This window comes from Bombina bombina, chromosome 3 (genome assembly GCF_027579735.1).
Source record: "Bombina bombina isolate aBomBom1 chromosome 3, aBomBom1.pri, whole genome shotgun sequence".
Taxonomy (NCBI): Eukaryota; Metazoa; Chordata; class Amphibia; order Anura; family Bombinatoridae; genus Bombina; species Bombina bombina.
In genome coordinates, this window is record NC_069501.1 from 650,740,444 (window position 1) to 650,754,721 (window position 14,278).

Below are 14,278 nucleotides of genomic sequence, written 5' to 3' on the forward strand. Positions count from 1 at the left end.
TGGGGCTGCGTTAGGAGCTGAACGCGGCTTTTTTGCAGGTGTTAGGTTTTTTTTCAGCTCAAACAGCCCCATTGTTTCCTATGGGGGAATCGTGCACGAGCACGTTTTTGAGGCTGGCCGCGTCCGTAAGCAACTCTGGTATCGAGAGTTGAAGCTGCGTTAAATATGCTCTACGCTCCTTTTTTGGAGCCTAACGCTGACATTATATGGACTCTCAATACCAGAGTTATTTTAAAGGAGTGGCCAGAAAAAAGCCAGCGTTAGCTACGCGGGTCATTACAGACAAAACTCTAAATCTAGCCGTAAGTTTTTAACCCCTGCTAATGGGTTTAAACACACAGATAAATCAGCTCCAGATCACTACTAGGAACTAGCAGAACACATCTAGTGAGCCAATGACGAGAGACAAATTTGTGTAGCTACCAATCGCCAGTTAGCTCTCAGTAGTGCATTACTGCTGCTTGAGGCTATGCACATATGTTTTTCAACAACTGATACAGAGAACAAAACATTTAAGAGAAAATGACATGCTCTGCACAGTTTAATTTTGACTTTCCTATCCCTTTAAGGTGAAAGAAATCACTCGTGATATTAAGCAACTGGACCATGCAAAACGGCATTTGACTACCTCAATCACAACACTAAATCACCTGCATATGCTGGCTGGAGGAGTAGATTCATTGGAGTAAGCCTTTCATCATTTCTTATCAAGATGGCATTCTGACAAAACCTGCTGTCATGGGATATAAAATATCTTTTTACTTTAATAACTCTATGTGTAATGTATAACATAATAATTTCACAGTACATGTATAGTTTGTTTGATTGGAGGTCCTATTTTAGACTGTGTGCTTTTTAGTTTTTTAAACCACAGTTTTGCTAAATGGAAATGTAATGTAAAGAAGTTTTAGAGATGGAAAGTTGCATATTTTTATGTTCTCCTCCCTGTGAACCTAAAAGGTATCTTTAGACAGATTTTAGAAGATTCTGGTCCCTTTTGAAAACATAACACATGCTGTTACAGTTAATGTGTTCTTGAGGTTAGGTTTTATTCTGTACTTACGTGTTGTTATATCAAGGAAATGGAAAAGTAGTTTGGGAGCCGGATGGACCATTTCTGGAACACTATATGGCAGCAGTTTTGCAAGATCAGTAGATGACAGCACTATTTCCTGCCATGTAGTTCTTCGACAAAGAATACCATGGAATCAAAGCAAATTTTCTAATATAAGTAAATTAGAAATCTTTATAAAACAGTATGCTCTGTCCGAAACACAATTTTTTGTTTGTTTCATATTCCTTTATGCACTGCCAAGTTCCTCCCCTCACCAAAAGAGCCACCAAAGAATACTCATAGTAACCATGTATAAACAATAAAACACCAGAAAATACATTGTGTATAGTGCAAATCAATGTGACCAAATTCTTATAATGTCAATAATATCATTAGTAACAACATTAGCGTGCAATGTACAGTGCCTATACAAATAGGGGGAGAGTAATGAACCGAACAAATAACTAACTAAAAGGAGACTGAATGAACAATGGTAGTAATACTCCAATCATCATTAAATATGTCTAGGCACAACTTGCTAAAAATAACAAAAGTATAAAAGAAATACCTCACTAGGAAGCAAAGGTCAGTTTCTAACCGATGTGAGGACCTCCTCACAGTGCCCTGTTGGACCGATGACTAGACATGGAGTTTTCAACACCATGCAGTGAAGGAGCTTTTCTCAGTCTGAAATGTCAAAGGTCTTCCAGGTGAAATGTGGATTTATTCACCAAATGCCTGGGTTGTAGAATTGGTTAATTGTAATAGATCCTTGGCATGTGCTTTCACTGCTCCTCTAATGGAGGCAAGTTGCTGCACCTGAGGTTAGTATAGTAGACAAAGGTGCTGTAAGTTAATTTGCACCTTCATAGACCACCGTCTATTAGTATGGACATGTACACTGTGACTGATACCCCGGCTACCCCGACAGGGTAGCTCCACCAAAGGGGATCCTTTCTCTCCCTGGAACAAGCGGCTATGTAGCCTAGGAAAGTAACTGTAGCAGGAGCCCACCTAAATGACTAGACAGACTAGCATTCAGGTGAAAATAGAACTGCCTTTATTGTGACAAACACACATCTTTTATACACACACTCATCTTGATAAAAACCGGAGACAATGCCACAGTTTTCCCGCCTCTCCAGACAGGCTGGCGCCGGCCATAGCAGCCATGGTCCCACAGATTCCCAGTGCCCAGGGGTGGCGGTTTTCGGGGTGATCTCGGGGGAGCGGCGGCACTTCCAGGGTGTCATTTTAAAGCTCTCGATCCCCAGAATCTACAGTCCAAAAAGCGATGTGATCCGGAGTTATGCTGTTTTTAAAACGTTCACCTGGAAGTCCAGGGAGAATAGGGGTTATAGGGGGAATCAGAACCCCCGGTTCCCAAGGGAGCTCCCTTCCAGCAATCACCTAACCTCTGGGTCACCCTGAGAGGCAGCAAACCCCAGAAGAGCGGAGCTCTGGGACAAAGGGCCACTGGAGCGACCTGGGTCAAAGGGCACCGCTAATCCTGGAGGATGCGGCCGACCAGTAGTTCCAGGAGCCCGGCTAGCCGAAGGGGAAAGTGGCAGTCCGTGACCATCTCCTCCAAGACGATAGTCCATATACAAAACAACCAGGAATAGATGGTCTGGGGAATTGAGGTTGCTCTGAGGAGCCCAAAACCGCTAAGCAGCAACAGGGGTGAGGTTGTAGGGTGTATGTGTTTAACCCTTGCAGCACAGTATCCGTGAAAACTCCCCCCTTCCAGTTCGGCAGACCCGGCTAGATCCCCACGGGTCTACTGGGGGCTGTCCGAGGAGAATTCTATTTCAGTCTGAGGGAAAGTCCATCGGCATTCCCATTGCTCTTTCCCGGCCTATACTGAACGTCAAAGTTAAAGGGCTGCAGGGCTAAACTCCATCCTAGTAGACGGCCATTATCTCCCGACACTCGGTTAAGCCACACCAGGGGGTTGTGATCGGTGAGGACAGTGAAGTGCCTTCCATATAGGTACGGTTGTAATTTCTTGAGGGCCCATACCAGTGCCAGGCATTCCTTCTCCACCGCCACGTAGCCTACCTCCCTGGGCAGCAGCTTCCTACTGATGGCTTAGTACTGCTCCCAACCCAAACATGGAGGCATCTGTGTGGACACAAAAACGTTTGGTGGTGTTAGGCACGGCCAGGACGGGGGCAGAGATCAAGGCAGACTTGAAGCTCTGAAAGGCATTTTCACATTCTGGGGACCACAGTACCTGTCGGGGCAGTCTTTTACGAGTCAGGTCGGTCCAGGGTTTGGCGAGGGTGCTATAATTTGGGGACAAACCTTCGGTAATAGCCGTCGGTTCCTAGGAAGGCTAAGACCTGGGTCTTAGTTCGAGGGGTGGGCCAGTTTGCCACTGCCTCAACCTTGGCGGGCTCCGGCCGCTGCTGCCCACAGCCTACTCAGTGGCCCAGGTACTGGAATTCTGAGCGGCATATGATGCATTTGTCGGGTCTCAGGGTCAGCCCGGCGGTTCTCAGGCGATCTAGAACGATGCCCAGGTGGATCAAGTGATCCTCCCAGGTGTCACTAAAGATGGCAATGTCGTCCAAGTAGGCATAGGCATAGTCTTGGAGGCCATCCAGCAGGCGATCCACCCCTGTCAATTCTATCTAAGAGGTCATCAACACGGGGCATGGGGTAGACGTCGGTTGTGGTTCTGTCATTGAGCTTACGGTAGTCAATGCAGAACTGGGTAGTACCATCTTTCTTGAGGACCAGCACCACCGGGGAGTTCCAGGGACTGTTGGACGGTTCAACAACACCGAGGTCCAACATTCCTCGGAGCTCCCGGTGCATACCGTCTCTGACAGCTTCAGGTACTCTGTAAGCTGCCTGTCTCAGGGGAGCTTGTCCCGGGGTTTCCACTTGGTGCACAGTCACTGTGGCGCACCCAGGGACATTGGAGAACATCTGGCAGTCCTCTAGTAAATGCCGGACCTGCTGTCTCTGTCCAGCCGCTAACCTCTAATCCAGGATTAGGTTGGCTACTCCTTGAGGGGTCTCATCCGGCCCGGGGAGCTCTGGCATGGGAAGGCTCTCCGAGTCTTCCACCGCTGGAGCACAGATAGTGGCTACATCTTGGGGTCTTTCTACATACTCCTTGAGCATGTTCACATGAAAGGTCAGTTGGACCCGGTCATCTGAGCATTTTGCTACAAGGTACCTGGTGTTATTCAACTGTTCCACCACCCGGTAGGGCCCTTGCCAGGAAGCCTGTAACTTGTACGTTTTGACAGGCTTCAAGGCAAGAACCCTCTGCCCTACTGTGAGAATTTGGCTACGAGCATTACGGTCGTACCACCGTTTCTGTCTCCTTTGGGCGCCCTGCAGGTTCTCCCGCACCATGGCAGTGAAGTCCTTCAGGCGATCCCTGAACTTCAGGACGTACTCCACAACGGAGGGTCCTTCCTCCCCTGCTGACCCCTCCCAGTGGGCTAGCAACAAGTCTAGCGGCCCCCTTATTTTCCGGCCATACAGCAGCTCAAAGGGTGAAAAACCGGTGGATTCCTGGGGCACCTCTCTGTAGGCAAATAGGAGGTGCGGCAGGAATTTTTCCCAGTCTTTGTGAGTAGCCGAGAACATCCGAAGCAATTGCTTCAGTGTCCCGTTAAACCGTTCACAAAGCCCATTGGTCTGGGGGTGATAGGGGGCACTGTACAGGGGTTTTATCCCACACAGTTCCCATAACTTTTGGGTGACCTCCGCTGTAAACTGGATCCCCTGGTCAGAGACCATTTCTTGGGGAAAGCCTACCCTGGTGAATACCCGGAGCAAAGCACTTGCCACCGTCTCCGCCTGGATATTCGTCAGAGGTATTGCCTCTCGATACCCAGTGGCATAGTCTACTACCTTGAGTATGTAATTTTTCCCGGAGGGACTGGGTTGAGGTAGGGGCCCTACTATATCCACAGCGATTCTGCTAAAGGGTTCGTCAATAACGGGGAGAGGGTTAAGGGGGGCTTTCGTATGGTCCCCAGTCTTCCCTACTTTCTGACACACCACGCAGGTCTTACAATATTCCTTAACTTCTCTTGTGATTCTGGGCCTGAGTAAGGCGGTGGTGTGTTCGGGAGTTGCCTAAATGCCCGGCCAAGGGGATATCGAGTCCTATTCGCAGCAGGTCGGACCAATATCGTGTCGGTACCACCAGCTGGCGTTTGGGCACTAGCCTTTTCTTCCTCCGGGAGACCCGATACAACAGGCCGTTTTCCCATCGGAACCGTCGGGAGTCCCTACTCTGTGTCGGAAGGGGGCAAGGGTCGGGTCGCTTAGGGTCTCTTGGGCAAATTCAGAGGGAGAGGCCCAGGATAGTTGGTCGGGGAGGAGGGCATGGACCGGGGTTGGGCGTTGGGGAATGAGAGGAGTCGGGGTGGGGGGTCTTACCTGGGTCCCCAGCTGCGGTGTGTTGGCTTGACGCTGAGCTTGCCTGCAGGGGTGGTCACTGGGCAGGTGTCCAGGGGAGTATCCCCCAAAAAGGTGGAAACAAGTAGGACAAGGTTGTTTCCTAGTAAAACATCGGCGGGAAGATCTGGCATAATGCCCACGTCCAAAGTACGGGCTCCAGTGCCCCAAGCCAGATGGACACATGCAATAGGGATTCGCACAGTGGCCACTCGAACAGCAAGAGTTCTTCCAGTAGTGGTAGAAGCGGAGGCCAGATGAGGCTGGATCAGGGTGATGGTGGATCCGGTGTCCCGTAATCCCTGGGCCGCTTTTCCATTGACCCAAACGGTCTGGCAGTGGTGCTGACGGTTGTCTGTGGACACAAAGTGGGCTTCTTGTAGAGTGCCAACCTCCTCTTCAGCCCATTCAGGGTAGTCAGCCGATGCCGGTGTATAAGCGTAGTGGGAAGCGGCTGGTTAGGTTAGGGCTGGAGTGCTCACCCAAGCTGTTGGCTGGGGGTGTCTTGGCTGGGTTGCCGGCTGCTGTCGGGGCCGTCTCGGGTATTCCTGCCTGAAGTGCCCGGGGTGCCCACCGGAGAAACATCCCCATGAGTCCCTGACTCCGGCCGAAGGGACAAAGGCCGGACGTCCCGGGGCTTATTGGTAGCCGCCAGGGGTCGGACTACAACCGAAGCTGTGCGGGGAGTCGATTGCGGGGCATGGCGAACTTGGCGGCGGGCATCTGCGTACTGATCTGCCAGGACGGCCGCCTGGTCTGCTGTGGTAGGCCGACGGTCATGGACCCATTCTTTAATCTCAACTGGAACATGGTTATAGAAATGCTCCAGTAGAAAAAGCTGTGCAACTTCGGCTCCAGTAGTGGCCTTGCAGCCTGCTAGCCAGGAAGTCATTGACCGGGTGAATTGGTGGGTCCATTCTGTGAAAGGCTGTCCGCCCTGCTTCCTTAGTGCCCGGAATTTCTGCCGGTGGGCCTCCGGCGTGAGCCCATATCAGGCAAGTATACAGACTTTTACTTTGTTATAGTCCCTTTGGTCCTCCGAAGAGGTAGCGTGGAAAGCGGCCAAAGCACGCCCTGACAATTTACCGATCAGGACAGACCGTCTATTGGCATAGGCTACCCCCTGCAGTTCACATTGGGTCTCAAAGACTTGAAGATAACCGTCAATATCCTCCTCCTCTTCCCTATATGCTCGGAAGGCCCCATGGGGTAGCTTGGGTGGTCTGGGAGCCGGCACTCCATGAGCAGATGGAGCCCCTCCTATGTACTGGTGGATTTCTGCTAACTTGAGCTGGGTAACCTCCGAGACTATCTTGGTGATGACCTCCTCGGGTGTCATACAGCGCCAACCGCCACTGTACTTCCCGCTGTATATCCAACATGGATGTCCCCATGGTGGATACTGTACTTGGTGCTGAACTTGGCGCTGTAATGGATGGCTCATTGCCCTGGTCATCAACCGACCACCGGCCGCCTGGTCCTCTCCCAACATTTCTCTGGTGGGGGTAGTTCTGCTCCTGGTCCCCGCAGTCTTTCCTTGAGTCTCCATTCAATATTCCTTCTAGCTGGTGGTTTGAATGTCCCAGGAAATTTGAAGCATCCCACCGCTGCCAGCCAATGTGACTGGGTAGCTCCGCCAAAGGGGATCCTTCCTCTCCCTGGAACAAGCGGCTATGTAGCCTAGGTAAGTGATTGTAGCAGGAGCCCACCTAAATGACTAGACAGACTAGCATTCAGGTGAAAATAGAACTGCCTTTATTGTGACAAACACACATCTTTTATACACACACTCATCTTGATAAAAACCGGAGACAATGCCACAGTTTTCCCGCCCCTCCAGACAGGCTGGCGCCGGCCATAGCAGCCATGGTCCCACAGATTACCAGTGCCCAGGGGTGGCGGTTTTCGCGGTGATCTCGGGGGAGCGGCGGCACTTCCAAAAAGTGACGTGAACCGTGGCTGGGGACCAGAGTTATGCTGTTTTTAAAACGTTCACCTGGAAGTCCAGGGAGAATAGGGGTTATAGGGGGAATCCGAAACCCCGGTTCCCAAGGTAGCTCCCTTCCGGCAATCAACCCACCTCTGGGTCACCCTGAGAGGCAGCAAACCCCAGAAGAGCGGAGCTCTGGGACAAAGGGCCACTGGAGCGACCTGGGTCAAAGGGCACCGGTAATCCTGGAGGATACGGCCGACCGGTAGTTCCAGGGGCCCTGCCAGCCGAAAGGAAAAGTGGCGGTCCGTGACCAGTTCCTCCAAGACAACAGTCCATATACAAAACAACCAGGAATCGATGGTCTGGCGAATTGCGGTTGCTCTGAGGAGCTCAAAACTGCTAAGCAGCAACAGGGGTGAGGTTGTAGGGGGTATGGGTTTAACCCTTGCAGCCCAGTATCCGTGACATAAACGTTTTACATAGTCTGAGGACGTATATTTTATACACCATGTACCATACACCTTTTATATTAGCACTTTTTGACCCTTTTTTAAATTTCTGTTCAAATGAGGTTACTGTCTCTTAAAATTAAGGTAGGTTGAATTTAGCACTCCCAGAAATTACTCCAGTGTCGTACACAGCTTATTTTTCTCATCTGCGCAAAAAATCTTTCTATTTGCTTTGGGTTTCTGGGCTTAAGTGCTCACCGGTAGCACAGACACACTACTTGCTAATCTTCCTTTCCATCTAAAGGGGAGGAGAGTCCATGGCTTCATTCATTACTTTTGGGAATTAAGAACCTGGCCACCAGGAGGAGGCAAAGACACCCCAGCTAAAGGCTTAAATACCTCCCCACTCCCCTCATCCCCCAGTCATTCTTTGCCTTTCGTCACAGGAGGATAATAGAGAAGTGCCAAAGTAGTCTTACGGAGGGTAGTACTCTTCGGAATGGGACTGGAGTTTTAAGTAGTCCTGTGAGCCTCTCAGTGAGGGCCTGGATGAAAGTTAGAGTCCGGAGATGCAGGGAGAGTCTTTCTGCAAAACCATCCCGACTCATATTAACAGCTCCACAAGCAATCAGCGTTGACGAGTTTACTGCCTGCTTACTGCACTCAAGTCCATCTTAAGATACAAAGTGTGTGTAAACTGATATTAAGCTAGACCAGATAAGCCACCCTCCTAATTGCACTTCTCACAACTTGTGCAATTAAATCTAGGGATATCCAAAATTTAACAGGGGTTGGAGGTGGCGCCCAAGGCTGTCTGGTTGGAATTACTAAATATAGTGTATACAAAATAAATAAATGAACATATGATTAAAAAATAGTATATATAAAAAATTGAGAATTAGTCGATAATAGTGATAAGGCAATCAGCTGTAGGCTTGTATTATATATAAAAAATTTTTATTTAAACATCAAAAATCACTCTTTCAATCAATTCACCACTTTTCTATGTTAAGATGATAAAAGACTCGCTATTACACCGGTGTCAAAACCACTCTGGGTTTAAAACCAATTAAAGGCTATGTTCGACCTCAATAATCTATGCTAAAAATACAACATTATCTAAACAGATTACTTGGCACGTCAACAAGTTATACAATGTAATGTTAATCTAAGAACCGGGTTGAATATGATCTGTATCAGACTGCCTTTACGGCTCTATAATGAGCGATAGTTCTTATCCTTAAGATTATGCACAGTCTATTTAGCACAATGTTCATACAGATAAGTATTTGCTTGAAATAACTTGTAGTTAGTCGACAATGTCCTTTGTATGTAGGAACAAATCTTAAAACTAATTGGCTTATCATTCATAAGTGAGGATCTCTCCAATTTCACAGGCGGTTAGTCATTTGACAGGTTTCACTTACCCGGTGTTCGGGTGATAAGGGCGGTCTTTTTTCAATCCCCTCACCTGGATTCCACCGGATATTCCTATTTCGTTGATAGTAAACTTTAGGAAACTCCAATTCTTCTAAGTGTGCACACTTCAAATCCTCCTTTGTTTTATGCTCCTACCGTTCGCTCAGTACTTCAATCAATCCACTGGGTTCTGGCGTGGCGGTCCTGGGAGCAAATAATGTCTGTCTCTCTCCAAACAAGCCTGATACTGGTATGGTCTACGTGTTTCAGCTCACCAGGGAGCCTTTGTCAAGATACCTTCCTCCAGCTGTGATCATTCTTTTAAAGGGTTTCTCAATTAACCCTATAGTTGTCCTTCAGTTCATCAATTATATTTAATTTTGTGCCTTATTTAATATGTATTCAGTACTTCCTAAATTACTGATAATCTAATATTCAACTGGTTTTACATTCTTTAAAATATATACTATAATGGTTACTGTTAGAATAATCTTCATGCCAATACACTACTATTACAATCATAATGTCGTCTTAATTCAAAATATATCATTCCTAATCTATCTTCCCAACAGCTAATTGCCTTATGTCTCCTAACAGTGCTGAAAAATATGTATGAGAAAAAAGATAATCAATAAACAAAAATAATAAAAACTATTTGTAAAAAACGAGCATGGTAAATAAAAAGCTAGGCTTGGATTCGAACGCACAGCCTTTGCATTGGGAGCCTGACTTTTAACCATTATACTATAATGGTCATCATGTGTATTAGATGTACATCGCTGATACTTAGCCTGTTATTGCCCTAGTACAAAGTTAAAAAAATTACTATTGTGCATTTTTCTTACCAACTGATTGGATTTGATCCCCAGGACTTTTGTATGTGAGGTCTTTTCCCTAACCTTTAGGCAAGCTGCTGTTTTCTCATTTCTGATTCTATTTCAATCATTTAAGGGTTGGGCTCTTGAAATTTAAACATCATATACTATTTTTCATTTTCTCAACCATATACTGTTCATTTTTTATAGAAGAATTACCAACTATCTTTTTATAAATTAATGGTTTGATAGTACCAATTAGGTCCCAAAGGTATTGGACTATTTAGGTGTGAATAAAAAATAAACAAAAATTATATATACACACATACTAAGGTTGACTTAAATCGAACTCGTGGACTTTTGAAAAAATACTGTGATGCTCATAACCACTAGACCATCTACAATACAACAATAGACTGAATTAATTTTATATACTATCAGGTTCAATTTGATAACAATGGATCACCCAGCTTATATGAGGGAATTTAGATCCATTTCACTATTTAATCCTTTAGGGTGGAGCGTACCAAAGTGAAAGATGAATTCTGCTTCATGTTTTAGCAATTTCTTACCAATATTGCCTCTTCTCCCATCCTGCACTACTTTCTTAACTCCCCAGAATCTTAGAGCTTCTGTATTACCCTTATGGACCTCTTTAAAGTGTTTATACAAAATAGTATCTTCTCTCTGATGTTCTATGGCTAGAAGATGTTCGCGTATACGGTCTTTTAATTTCCGTCCTGTCTGGCCGGAGTATCTTAAGTTACAATTGCATTTTAACATATAAATAATATTCATATCGGTACATCTTATAATGTCTGTTATCTTAGTAAGTCTCCCATCTTTCTCAGACTTAATCTGTTTTAATTTTGTACTGTGTTTACAGGACTTACATTGGTGGCAAGGAAAGAAACCCTCAATTTTTTCTCCCTCTAGAGTTTTATACCCTCTATTGCACATTTTACTCCCACCTCTGAATTCGCTTGGGGCTAATATTGATTTCTCTTGTTAAGTGTATCCAGTCCACGGATCATCCATTACTTGTGGGATATTCTCCTTCCCAACAGGAAGTTGCAAGATGATCACCCACAGCAGAGCTGCTATATAGCTCCTCCCCTCACTGCCATATCCAGTCATTCTCTTGCAACTCTGAACTAACATGGTGGTCGTAAGAGGACTGTGGTGTTTTATACTTTGTTTATTTCTTCAATCAAAAGTTTATTTTTAAATGGTACCGGAGTGTACTGTTTATCTCAGGCAGTATTTAGAAGAAGATTCTGCCTGTGTTTTCTATGATCTTAGCAGAAGTAACTAAGATCCTTTGCTGTTCTCACATATTCTGAGGAGTGAGGTAACTTCAGAGGGGGAATAGCGTGCAGGTTTTCCTGTAATAAGGTATGTGCAGTTAAAATATTTTTCTAGGGATTGAATTTGCTAGAAAATGCTGCTGATACCGAAGTAATGTAAGTAAAGCCTTAAATGCAGTGATAGCGACTGGTATCAGGCTTATTAATAGAGATACATACTCTTATAAAAGTGTATTTTAAAACGTTTGCTGGCATGTTTAATAGGTTTTTACATATGTTTGGTGATAAAACGTATTGGGGCCTAGTTTTTTTCCACATGGCTGGCTTGAATTTTGCCTAGAAACAGTTCCCTGAGGCTTCCCACTGTTGTAATATGAGTGGGAGGGGCCTATTTTGGCGTTTTTTTTGCACAGCAAAAATTACAGACACAGACATCCAGCTTCTTCCTGCATGATCCAGGACTTCTCTGAAGGGCTCAAAAGGCTTCAAAAGTCGTATTGATGGAGGTAAAAAGCCACAGTAGAGCTGTGGCAGTTGTTGTGACTGTTTAAAAAACGTTTTTGTCATTTGTTATTCCGTTTTTGGTATTAAGGGGTTAATCATCCATTTGCAAGTGGGTGCAATGCTCTGATAAATTATTACATACACTGTAAAAATTTAGTTAGTGTAACTGCATTTTTTCACTGTTATTTCAAAATTTGGGAAAATTTGTGTTTCTTAAAGGCGCAGTAATGTTTTTTATATTGCTTGTAAACTTGTTTTAAAGTGTTTTCCAAGCTTGCTAGTCTCATTGCTAGTCTGTTTAAACATGTCTGACACAGAGGAACCTACTTGTTCATTATGTTTGAAAGCCATGGTGGAGCCCCATAGGAGAATGTGTACTAAATGTATTGATTTCACCTTAAACAGTAAAGATCAGTCTTTATCTATAAAAGAATTATCACCAGAGGGTTCTGTCGAGGGGGAAGTTATGCCGACTAACTCTCCCCACGTGTCAGACCCTTCGCCTCCCGCTCAGGGGACGCACGCTAATATGGCGCCAATTACATCAGGGACGCCCATAGCGATTACCTTGCAGGACATGGCTGCAATCATGAATAATACCCTGTCAGAGGTATTATCTAGATTGCCTGAATTAAGAGGCAAGCGCGATAGCTCTGGGGTTAGGAGAGATACAGAGCGCGCAAATGCTGTTAGAGCCATGTCTGATACTGCGTCACAGTATGCAGAACATGAGGACGGAGAGCTTCAGTCTGTGGGTGACATCTCTGACTCGGGGAAACCTGATTCAGAGATTTCTAATTTTAAATTTAAGCTTGAGAACCTCCGTGTATTGCTTGGGGAGGTATTGGCTGCTCTGAATGACTGTAACACAGTTGCAATTCCAGAGAAATTGTGTAGGCTGGATAGATACTATGCGGTGCCGGTGTGTACTGACGTTTTTCCTATACCTAAAAGGCTTACAGAAATTATTAGCAAGGAGTGGGATAGACCCGGTGTGCCCTTTTCCCCACCTCCTATATTTAGAAAAATGTTAACAATAGACGCCACTACACGGGACTTATGGCAGACGGTCCCTAAGGTGGAGGGAGCAGTTTCTACTTTAGCAAAGCGTACCACTATCCCGTTTGAGGACAGTTGTGCTTTTTCAGATCCAATGGATAAAAAATTGGAGGGTTACCTTAAGAAAATGTTAATTCAACATGGTTTTATTTTACAGCCCCTTGCATGCATTGCGCCTGTCACTGCTGCAGCGGCATTCTGGTTTGAGGCCCTGGAAGAGGCCATCCAGACAGCTCCATTGAATGTAATGGAGCTTAGAACGCTTAAGCTAGCTAACTCATTTGTTTCTGATGCCATTGTTCATTTGACTAAACTAACGGCTAAGAATTCCGGATTCGCCATCCAGGCGCGTAGGGCGCTATGGCTTAAATCCTGGTCAGCTGACGTGACTTCAAAGTCTAAATTACTCAATATTCCTTTCAAGGGGCAGACCTTATTCGGGCCTGGCTTGAAGGAAATTATTGCTGACATTACTGGAGGCAAGGGTCATACCCTTCCTCAGGACAGGGCCAAATCAAAGGCCAAACAGTCTAATTTTCGTGCCTTTCGAAATTTCAAGGCAGGAGCAGCATCAACTTCCTCCGCTTCAAAACAAGAGGGAACTGTTGCTCATTCCAGACAGGCCTGGAAACCTAACCAGTCCTGGAACAAGGGCAAGCAGGCCAGAAAGCCTGCTGCTGCCCCCAAGACAGCATGAAGGAACGGACCCCTATCCGGAAACGGATCTAGTGGGGGGCAGACTTTCTCTCTTCGCCCAGGCATGGGCAAAAGATGTTCAGGATCCCTGGGCGTTGGAGATCATATCTCAGGGATATCTTCTGGACTTCAAAGCTTCTCCTCCACAAGGGAGATTTCATCTTTCAAGGTTATCAGCAAACCAGATAAAGAAAGAGGCATTCCTAAGCTGTGTGCAAGACCTCCTAGTAATGGGAGTGATCCATCCAGTTCCGCGGACGGAACAAGACAGGGATTTTTATTCAAATCTGTTTGTGGTTCCCAAGAAAGAGGGAACCTTCAGACCAATCTTGGATCTAAAGATCTTAAACAAATTCCTCAGAGTTCCATCATTCAAAATGGAAACTATTCGGACCATCCTACCCATGATCCAAGAGGGTCAGTACATGACCACAGTGGACTTAAAGGATGCCTACCTTCACATACCGATTCACAAAGATCATCGGTTCCTAAGGTTTGCCTTTCTAGACAGGCATTACCAATTTGTAGCTCTTCCCTTCGGGTTGGCCACTGCCCCGAGAATTTTTACAAAGGTTCTGGGCTCACTTCTGGCGGTTCTAAGACCGCGAGGCATA

The 14,278-nt window shown here is 46.0% G+C and overlaps 1 protein-coding gene across 1 annotated transcript in view; it reads left to right on the plus strand.

The window, feature by feature from the left end:
- VPS53 (VPS53 subunit of GARP complex) overlaps positions 1–14,278 on the plus strand; it is an 833,787-nt gene that overhangs the window by 263,133 nt on the left and 556,376 nt on the right. Inside the window, exon 6 of the mRNA XM_053707376.1 lies at positions 570–685. Coding sequence (XP_053563351.1) covers positions 570–685 — 116 coding nt within the window. The remainder of the gene's footprint in view (positions 1–569; positions 686–14,278) is intronic.